We start from the raw sequence: 14,509 nt of genomic DNA on the forward strand, positions 1-14,509 counted from the left end.
GGATGACAGGCCCCGTGGAGCCGAGCAGAGCCATCTCAGGTGAGGCCGCCCTAGACCAGCTGCTCTCCAGCCAACCCTCCAACGGACCACACACACGGACGAGCCCAGCCAAGACCTGCGATCAGCCAGGTGTGGCTCAGACGAGAATACCCAGCCAACCTGTAGACTTGTAAGCTGGTAATTGTTTTAAGCCACTGAGCCTTGGGGTGGTTTGTAATGTAAAAATAGAGTACCAATACACTCACGGACATTTGATTGTTATTAATCCTTTACAGTTTTATCAATGAACAAGGACATCTCATTGTTTTTGTGTATTTCTTTAATTGTCAGTGTAGTATTTTTCATATACTTATTTGCCATTTTAAATCTTATTTAGTGAATCACCTATTTTCCTACTGATGCGTTATTTTTTCCCTGTTGATTTTGTAAGAGCTCTTTTTACTAACCCTTTGCCTGTTAAATGTGTTTTCACAGAATAACAATACTGACTTTCTTGTGTAGCTCATGAACTTGCTCTGCATGCCAAAGAGGGTAATTCTCAAACAATTTTCAAAGATACAATGTGGCCTCCCGAGGGATTACTTTAAAGGGGTTAATATTCCTTTTGAGTGTAGTTTCTAGCACATTCACCGTCAAAGAAAATCGGCCTGCGACTTGACAAGACGTTAAGCATTTCAGAGTTCAAAGCATCATTCAGCTCTGGTCACAGGATCGGGTACCATCGCCATGGGCAGCCACCTCTGCCTGTGTGTCTTCCCACGATGCACGAGGCACAGCCTGCTCACCTCTGCCTTTGCACTTTCTCCCCCAGAGACACTCGGAGTCAGTTTTCAAAGTGGGTGCCAAGCTGTACTTGGCTGCCAGATTCCTTGTGAGAAAAATGCCCACTTTCTCCCCTTTTGTAGTTTGCAACACACAATTCTCTGAGAAGTCCTGCAGAAGTCTACTGGACCCGGTTCGATTTTATCAAACAAAATCTGGGAAATGCTGAGCTGCAACAATCGCCAGAAGTGGAGGGAAGCTGCAAACCTGACCCACCTGTTGGTTTAGGGCTCAACAACAAACCTCCTCCCCAAACTTCTCCTAACGTCCGGGTACTTGCAACCACTCCAATCCAGGCACGTCGCTCTGTCAGAGAATGAGCAAGCCGAAAACCAAAATACTCTTTAAGCCCTGCCGAGGTGGTCTCGCACTGGGAACTCGCCCTGGCCGGAAGCTCCACCCATCACCTTTTCTCATCCCCTCCTGCCCCCTGCACTGTCTCTTCTCTCTCCCCTCTCGGACAGGGGCTGATGCCCAGCGTTCTCCTGAGGATTATCGCGCCCCGCCCCGCCTCCCTGATGGGTGTGGGAGTGTGATTCACACTCTTGTTCACAGCTGTGTAAGAGCCCTTCCGGGAGGCTTCTCTGCTCCACGCGGGCCTGGGTCTGGGCATGCTGTCCCCAGGTGAGCAGGGTCACAGTCCCCATGCTTCCTAAAGGTGTGAAGTGCTAAGAGTTTGCTGACTACAACATTCCTGTATCAAATAAAACTCTTAATTTATAGAAAAACTTATTTGGCCAATAAACAGTGGAGCATTATTTGGAGCACCATTTAAAGTGAGATCTAAACCCTAAGTACAGTCAGATACCACGACATTAATCTTAGTCACATCTAAACCCAAAGCAGCCCCTTCCTGGGATTTCGGGTCACCTGGCTGGCTCTCTCCTGGCACCCCTCCCCAATTCTACCCGTTGTCACCCAAACAGCAGTTTCTGAAGCTGAAACTTTGGCTGTCTTAGTAAAAGTGTTATTAGCGATTATTTTCTGCTACATCTGAGAAGTGGTTCCCAGGCCCTTTTCCCAGATGCTCCGGGCTCTGCTTCCGTCTCCCCACGCTCGCAGACGTGGAGCTGCAGCGGGCAAGCCCAAGCCCGTCCACTGGCCTGCCGCCCAGGGCCTGCCCTCTACCCTGTCAGGAGAGTCCTCCCACGCGAGAGCTTATCTCCAGGTCTCTGCGGCTTTGAATCAGGCTTCGTCTAGAGGCCTAATTTGCTCAGAATTCCTAATGCAGAGATGGCAAACAGATTTCGTGTTGTTCATTAACTCTGACTGATTGGAAGTGGCTGCCTGGAGCGCTTATCAATTAGCAAAGATTGTCAGGTATGTGCGTGTGTATGTGAGTGTGTGTGTGTGAGTGTGCACACACACACGTGGGTGTATATCAGTGTGTGGAGGCTGCAGGATTCACATCAGATGTTTGCCATCATTGACTTAAGGCGGTCCTTAATGCTCTCCGTAACTGGCTGCCGCCTTTACAACCTGGATCCTCTGCCTTGGAATTTTTTCCTGCGGTAGCTGAGAGTCAGAAACCCTCAGCTAAAGCATTTGTAATTATTAAAAAAACGACCCTTAAACAGCCCCTGGCTGGGTGTTCAACAGAGGTTTCTACCCAGAGTATGGCAGTCAGCTTTAGTGCAGGAAGCGTAAGCTCTGACATCCCAGGAACAGTGAGCTGAATGATGACCCGGGACAGTCCATCTCTGTAGATCCCGCACCGGGTACTGCAGTGGCTCTAGTCGTGGGATGACAGAGAGTGCAGAGCTCAGGGCCAAGACCTCAGGGGCACCCGTCAGGGGGTGCTGAGGGGCATCGCCTGCAGCCCTGACTGACCCTGGCTTCCACTGGGCTCTTGAAAACCCAGGGCCGTTCATGATTCTTTCTGCAGAATGGAGCTCGACAGGGATGTCACAAGTCTGGAAACAAGGCAGTTGGAGCCTAGTACATGAGTGATCCAAGAAGTCACAGAGTGTCTGCGTGGGGATGAGGGTGGGTGACCTGGAAGGATGAGGCCTCAACCCAAATCTCATTCGTCACGAATAACTTTCGGGGCCTGAGGTCACTGGGGCTCCTGTGATTGTTCCCCTCTCATTCAACCCACACACCCATTGCAGATGAATCCTACGAAGCCCTCTTCTGCATGAAGATCCAAGATTCCAGTGATCTTCCCGTCACCTGTTGCATGAAGTTACCACACCCGGTGTCCCTCTGCTGGGAGCTCTTCCCCGGAGGCCGCATGACCCGCTGCTCCTCCGCCTCCCTTACTCAGATGTCACCTTCCCAGGGAGGCCTTTCTCAATCACTCTATTTTAAATCATTCCCTGTGGTAGCTGCCTGATGGCCCTTAAAGCTATCCATGTCCTAATTCTGGGAACCTGTGAAAGTTACCTTACATGGCAAAAGGGACTCTGCAGATGTGATTTGCTTAAGGATCTTGTGACGAGAAGGCAATCCTGGATTATCCGGGTGGGCCCAACATCATCACCAGGATTCTTATAAAACAGAGGGGAATGTATCTACTTTACGGAGAGAAGGCAATGTGATAGCGGAAGTGGAGATTGGAGTGACGCAGCTACAAGTTGGCAAGTGCCAGCAGCCTCCAGAAGCTGGCAGAGTCAAGGAAAAGGTTCTTACCCAGAGCCTCCAAAAGGAACCTGCCTGCCAACCGAGAGACTGATTAGCCCAGTGAGGCTGACTTGGGACTTGTAGTCTCAGAACTGTTAAAGAGAATACATTTGTGTTAAGCTACCAAGTTTGTGACAATGTGTTACAGCAGCCGTAGGAAACTAATACACACCCATGTGCACCGCCCCCCATTCCCCTTCCTGCTTTAGTTTCTCCCCCAGCCTCATCTGACACCTTGCATTTTTCTTGTTAGGGTCATGTGTCTCCCTCGCTAGGTGTCAGCTCCACGGGGACAGGAGCCTTTGTCTGTTGTGTTCTCTGATGGATCCCCAGTGCCGGCATCCAGAGCTGCTTTTTGTGGAACGGACGGATCAATGTCAGTGTGGACTCTGGCTCAGGCCCAGAGCAGGGCAGCCTCTCCCTCGCTGTGGTCCGGACTCCCTTAAGACCCGGGGGCGGGGCCCATCCTATCCCAACCTACAGTGGACCCTGTCCTGTTTGTCGGATGCCAAGGCCACCCTCCTTCCTGCCCTCTGGAAGCCTCAGATACCGGGAGGTGGCTTGTGAGTGGCCCATGAGAGCCGGGGTGTGGTGTGTCAGGTGAGGCTCTGGAGAGTGGCAGGCCCCATCCCACTAGTCCCACCCCACAGGTCTGACAGGAGCACCCCGCTCGGGGACTGCAGCATCCCCAGTCTCAGACTCCTCCTCTGTAAAGAGGGATAACACCATGACCCCATCAGGGATGTGGCCAGAACCAAGCGAGAGAAGTGGCTGCTAATCCACTCTCACTCTAGTGAGGTATCATTTACTCTTATTTGGGGTGAGCTGTGCTGCTAGTCCATTTCAGAGAAGCAGGGGGCATGGGTTTGTCCTTGTGGTGCTCAGCGGGGTAGCAGGTCGTGGTGGGCCCACTGAGTACCCTGGGGTTTGTCCTGCAGCCATAGTCCCAGGAATTCTGCCCTAAATGGATACTGACCTAGATTGCAAGGACAGCTGGCCACCTCCTGCTGGGAACTTGAGCTGACAGGCCCTTCCTCACGACCTGCCAGTGCCTTTCCCTGGGGATGGTGGGTCAGCCGGTGTCTCAGAGAGCGATTCCCCGAGGACCTCCGAATCCTCCAGGGCATCCTCCTTCCGCACTGCACCCTGGACGTAACCCTTATAGATCAGGACATCAGTGCTGAGAGCACCAGTGGTGACATCTTGGGGCTGAGTCTACGAGAGCTCTCAGGCACGAAGCCCTGAGCAGAATAACCAAGGTGGCAGGAGGGGAGGTTAGTGAAGGGGGGGAGTGGAGGTCTCTAACCTGGCCTCTCCTCCAGCTGTAGCTATGGAGCCATCCCGTCACTACCCCGTCGGGCTCTCAGATCCAGTCAACTGCAGAGTCCGCACGGGGCTGCCCTTGCCTGCCCTCCCTGACCCCCCAGCACCCGTCCTGGCAAAGTGAGGATTCTTGAGGAAGACCTCTCTCACTCCCCATTGCCGAGTTACACTTGTCCCTGGGTGGAAGGGCCTGGAAGGCTCAGCCTCAGGAGGAGAGGCCAGGGAACCGCTGTGACTCGGTGGCAGGGAAGGCTTGCACACGGCGAGCCAGTAGGGGGAGGCCGGCTTCTAGGAGAAGCAGAGCTGTGAGAAGTGGAACAGCTGAGGCCCTGGTGGTGGTTGGGGGGGGCCGGGGGGCAGGGAGGGGGTCAGGCCGCTCCCGCTCTGACTCTTGCTGGCCACGTGATCTTGGACGAAAGAAAACCTTTCTAAGCCTCAGCACACTCATCTGCGAAATGAAGATAGTAAGAGTACCAATCAAATACGACTGTTGTGAGGCATAATTCACATGAGAAAGATCATGTACGTGGTCTGGCAGGGTGCCTGACATGAAGGTAGCACTCAGCAAATGTTAGGTATAGTGATGACAACCGGGGTGATGATGATGACAGCAGTGGATGCCGGAGCCCGAGGACTTTACTTCTCTGCTCCATGACACATGCAGCCTCTCACTGTTTTCCATGGGATGTGGGAGAGGAGAAGGGTGCTCCAGCATCCCCAGGACAGAGAGGCCCCCGCTCCCCACGGTCTGGGCTCCGCACCTGCTGTCTCTGGCCAGGACAGTGAATCCGGGCACACAGGAGCTGGGGGAGAGGTCACAGGCAGTGGCGAAACCTTACCTTGGTTGTCGTAGGAGGTGATGACCTGGGGCTGCTGGGGCTGCTGCTTCTCCACCAGGTTTCCTATTTAAGGAAGACAGAGGGAACTGCAGTGACCACTGGGCCCACGGTGGGGTGGATTCTTCCCCAGGCAGAGGAGAGAGCTGCCAGGCTCGGCCTAAACACGTGTGAATCAGCAGAGTCGCACACCTGAACGCAGAGGCGAGTGACCGGGAGCCCGTGTACGCACAGCCTCACGCTCTCGGCAGGTGCCGGCAGAGGCTGGGTTTTTCTAGAGAAGCTGGGGACGCCTCCCATGGGCTAAGTGACCACAGCTCCTGACTTTGCTGCAGCCGGGCCCAGTTCCCAAAGTGCAGAGGGATGCCCTGCTCATCTCCACACCTTTCTTTGGAGCCGCCAGGGAGGCTCCTATCCTGATTACGGGCCTGCAGCTTCAACTGGTTAACTTTGCCAAAGACCCCCACAGCCAGGTGAGACGCGGGACTTGAACCCAAGTCTCCAGCCTCCTGCCTCCCTCTGAGAGGAATGGGGTGGGTGGGTACCCTACCGCCTACTCTAGCCTAGGAGCTGGGGTGCTTGCAGTTTGGTTCAGTTTCACAGACATTTGCAGGGCACCCGTTCTGCAGGGTGAATGCTCTCCATGCACTGGTCATATTCATGTCCCGGGACACAGAGCTGTCCTCAGAGCCTAGTGGAGCCAGGCTGCTGTGGAGAGATGCCCAGCTGCTGCCATAGGCCATGGTGGGGGGAGCCCACAGGCTTGTCTGCCCCTCCTACAGGAAGCACCGCCCTCCCTCCATCTCTCCCTTTACAGCCGCTGTGGTGGCCTGGTCTTGCCCTTGAACCTCTGCTTCAGAGGGGTGGGGGAAGGGCCACTACCACCCTGGCCTGCCATCTTCTCCCCTGGTCTCCCACTGGGCTGCAGAAAGGCTGTTGGCCCTGTCACTGGAAGTGACCACGGGCACCTGTGCCTGGACCTGGTGCAGGCACTCAGGGGCACTGGCCTGACCTGCTTCCCTTCATATGACATCCCTTGTGTACCCAGCCAGATCTGTCACTCAGCGTTTCCCATGCCTGGGCTCAGGCAGAAACCAATCAAGGTGGATGGGTGGGTGGGTCACTGAGCTGGGCTGGACTTGTGATCCTCCTGGCAGGGCCTTGCCCTGGGAAGCCCATCCTCTCCAGCCTTCTCTATAAGCAGGCCCAGGCAGGACCCTTAGCCCCCCCGGGCGGAGGTCGATTGGTTGGCTAAGGGCCAGGACCGCTGTGTGTGCCAACCCAGGGTGATGCTGTATGCTGGGCTGGAGCTCCAGGCCAGACCCAGGCGAGGACGGGGCAGCTGCCTCCTGCGGGCACAGCTGGCCGCATCTCTGCTCGGCTGGCTGATGGAAGAAATAGGATCTGGGAAGGGAATCCTCAAGGAGAACGATTGGCTGGCATAGCTGCTGTGGGCTATTTATAGTCAGGGTTGCACAGCTGGTTTCCCTGTAGCTGTGGGGCGTAAGTCCCTGTGCTGCTAGGCAGACTTCGGCCAGGACCAAGGAAAGCAGCCAATCACAGCAGGGGAAGCCCGTTGCCGGGCAAGCTGGTGGCTCAGCCCAAACACCTGCTGCTTGGAAAAGTTTGGAGCACTCGGGCTCCCCCCACCCTGCCAACGCCCCAGCCCAAGGAGTGCACAGTGCAGAAAGAGGGGGGACATGTGCCCTTTTGGACCAACCCCACATTCAGCCACATTTGTGCACACTCCACCAAGCACAAGCCATCAGCTGCTTCCTTCTCAGATGAAAGCCATCCAGTTACCAGGGCTGGGTGCTCTGGGCACCAGCAAGGCAAGTATGTACCCAGGACCTCACCATCAGAAAACACAGAAGAAGCTGGAATTTTAACTTCTGCACGGGTGCAAGCATGCCACTCGAAAAAATTAATAAAATTTGACTTAGTAAATTTTAAATTGCATTATGTTGGTGGAGTGGTGGAACCATCATCTTTCCCAGGCTCAAGGCCTCTGTGTGGCCTCTCTCCAGCCCTGCACTTACCTGAAACTCTCAGTTCTTGGGTGGTTTTGCAAGAACTATAATCATTCTCTTTATCGGCTGGTACATTGTACTAAGACCCACTTCATGTCTTAAGGAAGATGGATAAAGAAGATGTGGCACATATATACAATGGAATATTACTCAGCCATAAAAAGAAATGAAATTGAGCTATTTGTAATGAGGTGGATGGACCTAGAGTCTGTCATACAGAGTGAAGTAAGTCAGAAAGAGAAAGACAGATACCGTATGCTGACACATATATATGGAATTTAAGGGAAAAAAATGTCATGAAGAACCTAGGGGTAAAACAGGAATAAAGACACAGACCTACTTGAGAATGGACTTGAGGATATGGGGAGGGGGAAGGGTAAGCTGTGACAAACCGAGAGAGAGGCATGGACATATATACACTACTAAGCGTAAGGTAGATAGCTAGTGGGAAGCAGCCGCATAGCACAGGGAGATCAGCTCGGTGCTTTGTGACCGCCTGGAGGGGTGGGATAGGGAGGGTGGGAGGGAGGGAGATGCAAGAGGGAAGGGATATGGGAACAGATGTATATGTATAACTGATTCACTTTGTTATAAAGCAGAAACTAAAAAAAAGAAAAAGAAAAAAGAGTCTTGTAAGAGTTATCGTGTCTCTTTGTGTTTTGTTATATTTTTCCACTAAACTTACCCCAAACCAGGAACCCCGAAGACGGTAAAAAGAGGATGAATCCAGTATATTTCACTCCTCTCTTGAGGACTGATAACATTAATAACATGCCCGAGAAGCCATAAGATGAATTGCCAACAACTCAGGCAAAGTAAGAGCTGCGACAAACACAGACGCAGTGTCTCTTTCCTCCCATGTGGCCCGCCTGCCCTCCACCCACCCGCACACTGGCCGAGCACGCCTCCCTGCGTGGGCTGCTATGTGCTTCTGTGGCTGTCAGGTGTCTGGAGGTCTGATTCTTACTGTAATTCTCAAGAGCCCACAGCACCGTTTCACTAACCTTGGCGTCTGCTTAGGTAGAGCTGGAACTGGTGCGTCTACCATCCGATGGCCCCGTATCAAGGTGTGGGAAGCCATCCCACACCATGCATGCCCATCAGCCAGGACTCAGAGGGTGGTCCCTGGTGGTGGGGGTGTGTCTTGAGGATGAGTTTTCTCCATGCACAGTGCAGGGGACACAGGCGAGCTCTTCACCTCCAGGGTGCTGAGACTCGGCTGTGGTGAACGGCATTATGACGCAATCATTCTAACATGGACCCAGGGGGACGGGCGCTCCCAACCGTCCATCTCCAACAATTAGAACCCTTCCCGGCACAAAGTAATCACTGTCGACCTTTACTGAGGGAATGAATGAATGAATTTACTTTTAGAAGTTCATCCTCCCCTTTTGTTACCGTCAGAAGGATGGCAGAGCATAGGTGTTCTGTTTTGCTCAATTGGGGTCCTGTTTCCCCATTTGTGGAGCGTCATGGGGGGGTGGGTCCCTTCCTACTGGCATTTGATGAGTCAGTCATCCGATCCTGGGGCTCACACAGTTGGAATCTGACTGAATCCCCTACTGGGGCTCTGGGAATGGAGGCCTGATTCTTACTGGAATTCTCACATGCCCACAGTGCAGTTCCACAGTGTTTATTCCTGGAGGCCGGGCTTACAAATCTCACAGTAAGGGCACAGAATAAGGCCCAGTATAACGGTTCACGCATGGCATGGTCAGAGAAATCCTGGGCCTGCAGGGGGAAAGACACCTGGCCCCATAAAGAGGCTTTGGAAGCTGATTTCTTCAGATCTTACTGTATTCTGGATCCCAGGCCAGGAGCCACAAAACCCTTGAGTGGCATCTCCCAAGGCCTTGAGTACACCACCCAAGGCAGGCCGCTGTCTTTTCTGTTCAGAACTATTTTCAAAAGATGGGTGCCCCAAGATGCATGGGATGCATGACCTGGGAAGCCCCACCTCCCATGGGAACACACCTAAACCCACCATCCCAAATGATGCCAAGTTCTTTATAGCTCAGCCAGCGAACAAGTGGGTGCTCAGGGTTATAGCATTGCGCCGTCTGCCTCCCCACACACCCTCCAGAAAATTGGTGGACCTGTTGCCAAGGAAAATTTTCCAGGGTCACAGTGGCCCCAGAGGCCTGGCTGCATCACAAGCAGCCACTGTCTGAGTGGTTAGATGTCTAGACTAGTCCTCAAACAAGTGAAACCCAATGCTTCCAGGCATTTTTCAGTGTGTTGAATTCCAGAGATCGGAAAGAAAACAAAATGAAAATGAGAGAATTTACCATGTAGGTCATTTCTTTCTAATTTCTGCCATCTCCGGATTCCGTTTCCAACACCTTGAAGCCCTGTGAAGTAACAAGGACCGGCATGAGGCTCTCTGTGGTGGGGAGACTCAGATCAAGTGTGTGATGCACCAGTTGCAAACTGATCTGGGCTAAAGCGGGGCTGGTGGAACTTGGCTCTCCCGGGATCCGAGGGAGGCTGCCCACGAATGAAGTGCACTTGGAGGAATGAACGCAACCCTCCACATTCAAAACATTAAAAAAATATTACCACGGTAGTTTCCAAGGGTGGCGGGTTGGTTATCAGGATCATTCAGGGAGAATTTTCACAACAGAGGTGCCCCTTTGTCACTCCCACATTTCCACTGCATAAATACGGAAGCATTATTGTGAAGACGTTTGCCATTCATGTTTCCTGCCTACTTCTGTATGTGGTGAATCTCCTACTTTTAGAGTCCTGATGTGGGGTGGGGGGTGGGCAAGGATGGAAACTGATGGATCCCTATGGGAACTGAACGTGATGGTTGCCTGCTCTCCCAGCCTCCCTTGCAGCTAGAGCATGGACCTGTGTGGCCGAGGCATCCACTGAAATGAACCTGTGTCCCATTCTCTCTTCGGACCTAGTGAGGCAACAGGGAAGCGAATGGAACCGCTCTCTCTCTCTCTTTCTCTCTGGTGGTGGCTGGAAGTGATGGCTGCAAGGTCGGGTTCCTGGCACAGAACTGGCAAACGTCCTGGCAGCGCAAGCAGCTGCAATAATTTCAAGTTCCTGGCGCAGAAGGAGCGTCTCGGGCTCCTTGGTGGCAGCGGAGGTTTCCTCACCAAACCAGCCATTCTGCACAGCTTATGGTCGCATTCCTGGAAGCTCAGCCTCCAGTCTGGGCCTCCAGCCCCTTCCACCACTCTGAGCGCCCCCAGTCCTTTCTTGACACCCTTTTCCGCAGAGCCCTCCATAGTCAGTGTCTGGGCCTTACCACGCGGAACCTTCACTGACACTTGGGGAGTGGAATGCACACATCCCATCCACTTTGGGGATAAAACCTAAGGCGTTGAAGCTTTTTCAGACCTGGTGCGGCAGCTTTAGGCTACCTCCTCCATGGCCGGGGGAACATACAATAGGAGTTGAGGGCTTCTACGCATGTTTTGGAGAAGTGCGGCTCTGAGGAAACTGCTGGGGAAATGCTAGGGCCCTGCAAGAAAGGGGAGGGAGTATCTGCTGCCTTGCAGCCCAAACTCCCAGTGCACATGCTCCCTGCCTCCTTGTCCCTCTGACTCTTTTCTGCCACAAGGACACAACAGAAAGCCACCTGGTCACACCCTTACTCAGTCCTCTGCATGTGAGAGTAACCGAGCTTTGCTCTTTCCTCAAAGCAGAGCTCAGGCCCTCCTTTGCAGAGCCGGGGAAGATTCCCTGTCCAGCCGGGGGCCTGGAGCGGGGAGGAGACTGGAGGAGACGCCTGGAAGTGGGGGAGGGGTGGGTTTTAGATCTCTGTGCACCAACAGGAGGCCTTGGAACAAGCTAGTCTTGTCCAGCATTTCCCCTCCTTAGCTTCTCCCAAGGAGTGGGCCCGCAGGCTGGCTTAGCCAGGGGTCTCCTGGACATCACTGCTGCCCAGCGGGCTTTGGAGGTCACACACGCTCCCTCTTCCCCGCTCTGGTGCAGAACCGTCTGATCGTCAATAAGTGACACGGGTCTCTCCGCTGCCATAGCGCCTGGGAGAAATGTCTGTCAGCAAAATATTTGGAGAAAAATATCAGCAGAGAGGGCTCAGCAAACAGCGGTCTTCTTTCCCTGAGTCACGGTCACGAGTGTGAATTGCATCGGTCTGGCCTCATGTAGGCTTTGTGCCGGGGGCTGGACACTTCTCTGAGCAGCCCCGATCCCTGGCATCTCTGGGCCTTCTCTGTGTTCTCTGCCCTCTCTTTCTAGTGTCAGAGCCTTTCGGAGAGATGTGATCAGAGAGGGAGAGGGAGGAGGGGACTCATGCGCTAACCTGGAGCTGCGCCTCGTGGGGGGCCTCTGGCCTTCCGGACCGCAGTCCGTGCAGTAGGGGCAGCCGCATTTCTATCAAGGAAGGCCAACGGCCTCTGCCAGTTTCCTCATTACAAATACCCCTGCACGGGCCATCTCCCCTTCTCCCAGAGGCAGCTCTGAGAACTAAAGAACCAACTAACCCAAACAACTCCTGGGCCCCAAATCCCTCGGGAGACTGGGGCACCTGCCAACATTCTCAGCTCTCCAGAATCTCTTTTCTTTCCCCTGCCTGCCTCCCCAGGAGGTCACCAGGAGCTACGGGGCAGCTGCAGCTTGTGGGGCTGGCGGGGGGCAAAGCCACGCATGGCACCGTTGCTTCAGCAGGGTAGGTGGAAGGTGCCTGTTCAGTGTGCATAGGGGCTCTGGGGACAGAAGAGCTGTGGACAGACTTCAAGGAGCTCTGGAGCTGGAAGGGAGACGGGGCAGGTCATTTTACCTTGAGGGCTGTGAAGCTTCGCTCCCCAAGAACCAGGACACAGTGTGTCTAGTGTGCCCTCACACCAGCCTCCTCAAGGGCTCCTGAGGGCTTCCTCAGAGACTCAGGACCAGGGGGTTCCCAGATGTATGAGGGGCTGATTTAACCGCCACTGTCATCCATCTCTACTCTCTTCACGTTGTGTCCTGTTCTCTGGAGAGTACAGAGGCCAGAGCCCTGCTTTCCACAATCACTCTATGAAAAGTCGCTTTATTTTACCAGTCTACCCTTCCCCAGAAAGTCTGTAGGACAAGTAGGATCAACAGATAAGCGAAAGTGGGGAGAGCAGATTTCAAGTCTAACCCTACCCAAGCTTGCGTGCCTTTTGCACCTGGCATGCCTTCTACTGTAGGAGGCTGGGAGAGGGCTCGAGAAGGGGGACAGTGAGGCCATGAATTGTGCAAGGACACCAAGGGAGGGTCCCGCCTCAAAGTCCGACTCAGCACACGAATCCCCCTGGGTCCCCTGTGCCCTGCAATGTGGCCTGTGGGGAGCAGGCCTCGGGCACACGGGAGTCAGGCCCGAGGTCCCTTTCCTCCAGGGCATCTTCCAACCTGATCTGCACCCTTCAAAGAGTGACCAGGAGGAAACCTGCTCACGGGGGGACGGAAGCACGGCAGGCCTGTACGGGGTGTCAACCGGGGCAATCGCGGGGCTGCGCGCTGCCACGGGATGCCAGAGGCGCAGCGCGGAGGCGCAGCCAGCCTTGGGGAGCGGGTCGGCCTCGGGGACCTCTTTCGGGGGCGCGCCCCCCCAACAGGCGGGCCTTGGGGCGAGGAGGTCCAGGGGCTGGGGGCCGGGGCCCTGGCTGGGGGCGCATTACCTCCTCTGCGCTGCGGAGGCGCGCCCGGGTCCGCCTGGCGGTCCGAGTGCGCGCCCTGTGCGGCGCGCCGCTTCTCCGAGTGCACGATCAGCAGCATGTCGATGGATACGGCGTTGCTGTCCTTCTTCAGCTCCATGGTGCCGCCAGCTCCGGCCAGTGCGCGGCGGCCGCTCGCGAGGCTGCCTGAGCTGCAAATGGCTCGTGCGCGCCGCTGCCCGGCGCGGGAGACGGCGAGGGTGCGGGAGAGGGCGCTCCTTGCCGCCCGGCCGCCGCGCCGCGTTTCGCTGACTCTGCCAAACTCGCCATTAGGGCCCGCCCGGGAGGGCGCTACGCTAATGAAGAGGCCGTAAGTCACCTTTGAAAGGACATTCCCGTCCGGCCGCTCTCCGGAGCCTCCCTCCCCGCGCCCCCTGCCTCCCGCCCCTGCCGGCCGGGCGCTGCCCCATCCCGCGCTCCCCGGGGCCTTTCTGGGACGGCCAGCAGCAGATCTCCGAAAGCCGCGGCAAATACAGAAATTGTACAGTGCTGTCAACAGGGGGAATCAGTGCAGGAAGAGAGAAACGGCAAGGGGGCTGCAGATTCAATTGCAAAATGTGGAGAAATTGGCCAAGTTTTGGCCTTGGCTCCACTGCCTCCCCGGGTGGGCTTGGAGGTTGACAGCTCCCTTCGTTAGAGGGAGATGTGTGGGGCGTTGGGGTCGGGACACCCCGTCCCCCGTTATGGCCCCACCAGAACTTGGAACCTGCCCACTGGGCGTCAGCCTAACAGCCCTGCCTGGTCTGAAGTGAAAGTCTTCACATCTCTGTACCTTCTAGAAGCCTGGCTCTAGCCCGCTGGGGAAGGGGGAGGGGGAGAGGAGGAGGAGGAGGAGGCTGGGTGTAGGGGACGGCCGGCCTCGGTTGGCACTCAGGGAGCTGGACCTGAGGGCCCGTCTATTTTTAGCGAGGCCTGGCCTGCCCAGCCAGCGGCAACAGGGCCTTTGGCTCTGGGACTCAGGAGTGTTTACAGCGCATCTGCTTGGCAGCCCTTGGCACTGTGGGCCTACCGGGCTGGGGTCAGTCCCCTAACTTGAGTTTCCACCGTTAAGAAATACCGTAGGCGTGGAGACCTTTGCTCTGGGACCCTCCTTGCTGTGGAGTTAAGTGACTCTACCTTGCAGCGTGGCCGCTGAGACCTCCCGCTACCTCTTGGAGGCAGACCCTATGGCACAGGCCTGGGTTCCACACTTGCTGCCCCTGTGACCTTGGACGAGCCA

At 55.2% G+C, this 14,509-nt stretch overlaps 1 protein-coding gene across 3 annotated transcripts in view; it reads right to left on the minus strand.

Annotated features, from left to right (window-relative positions):
• KY (kyphoscoliosis peptidase) overlaps positions 1-13,390 on the minus strand; it is a gene marked incomplete at both ends in the record, with an annotated part of 44,275 nt that extends 30,885 nt beyond the window's left edge. For 2 of the 3 annotated variants that reach the window (XM_079704263.1, XM_079704262.1), the window contains 2 exons: positions 9,922-9,984; positions 13,255-13,390. In XM_079704263.1, the coding sequence (XP_079560389.1) occupies positions 9,922-9,984; positions 13,255-13,390 (199 nt within the window). Of the gene's footprint in view, positions 1-5,606; positions 5,670-9,921; positions 9,985-13,254 lie in introns of all 3 variants that reach the window. The other variant, XM_079704261.1, reaches the window with a different exon arrangement.
• Between the last annotated feature and the right edge of the window lie 1,119 nt (positions 13,391-14,509).

Source organism: Hyperoodon ampullatus (genome assembly GCF_949752795.1).
Source record: "Hyperoodon ampullatus genome assembly, chromosome: 5".
NCBI classification, from domain to species: Eukaryota; Metazoa; Chordata; class Mammalia; order Artiodactyla; family Ziphiidae; genus Hyperoodon; species Hyperoodon ampullatus.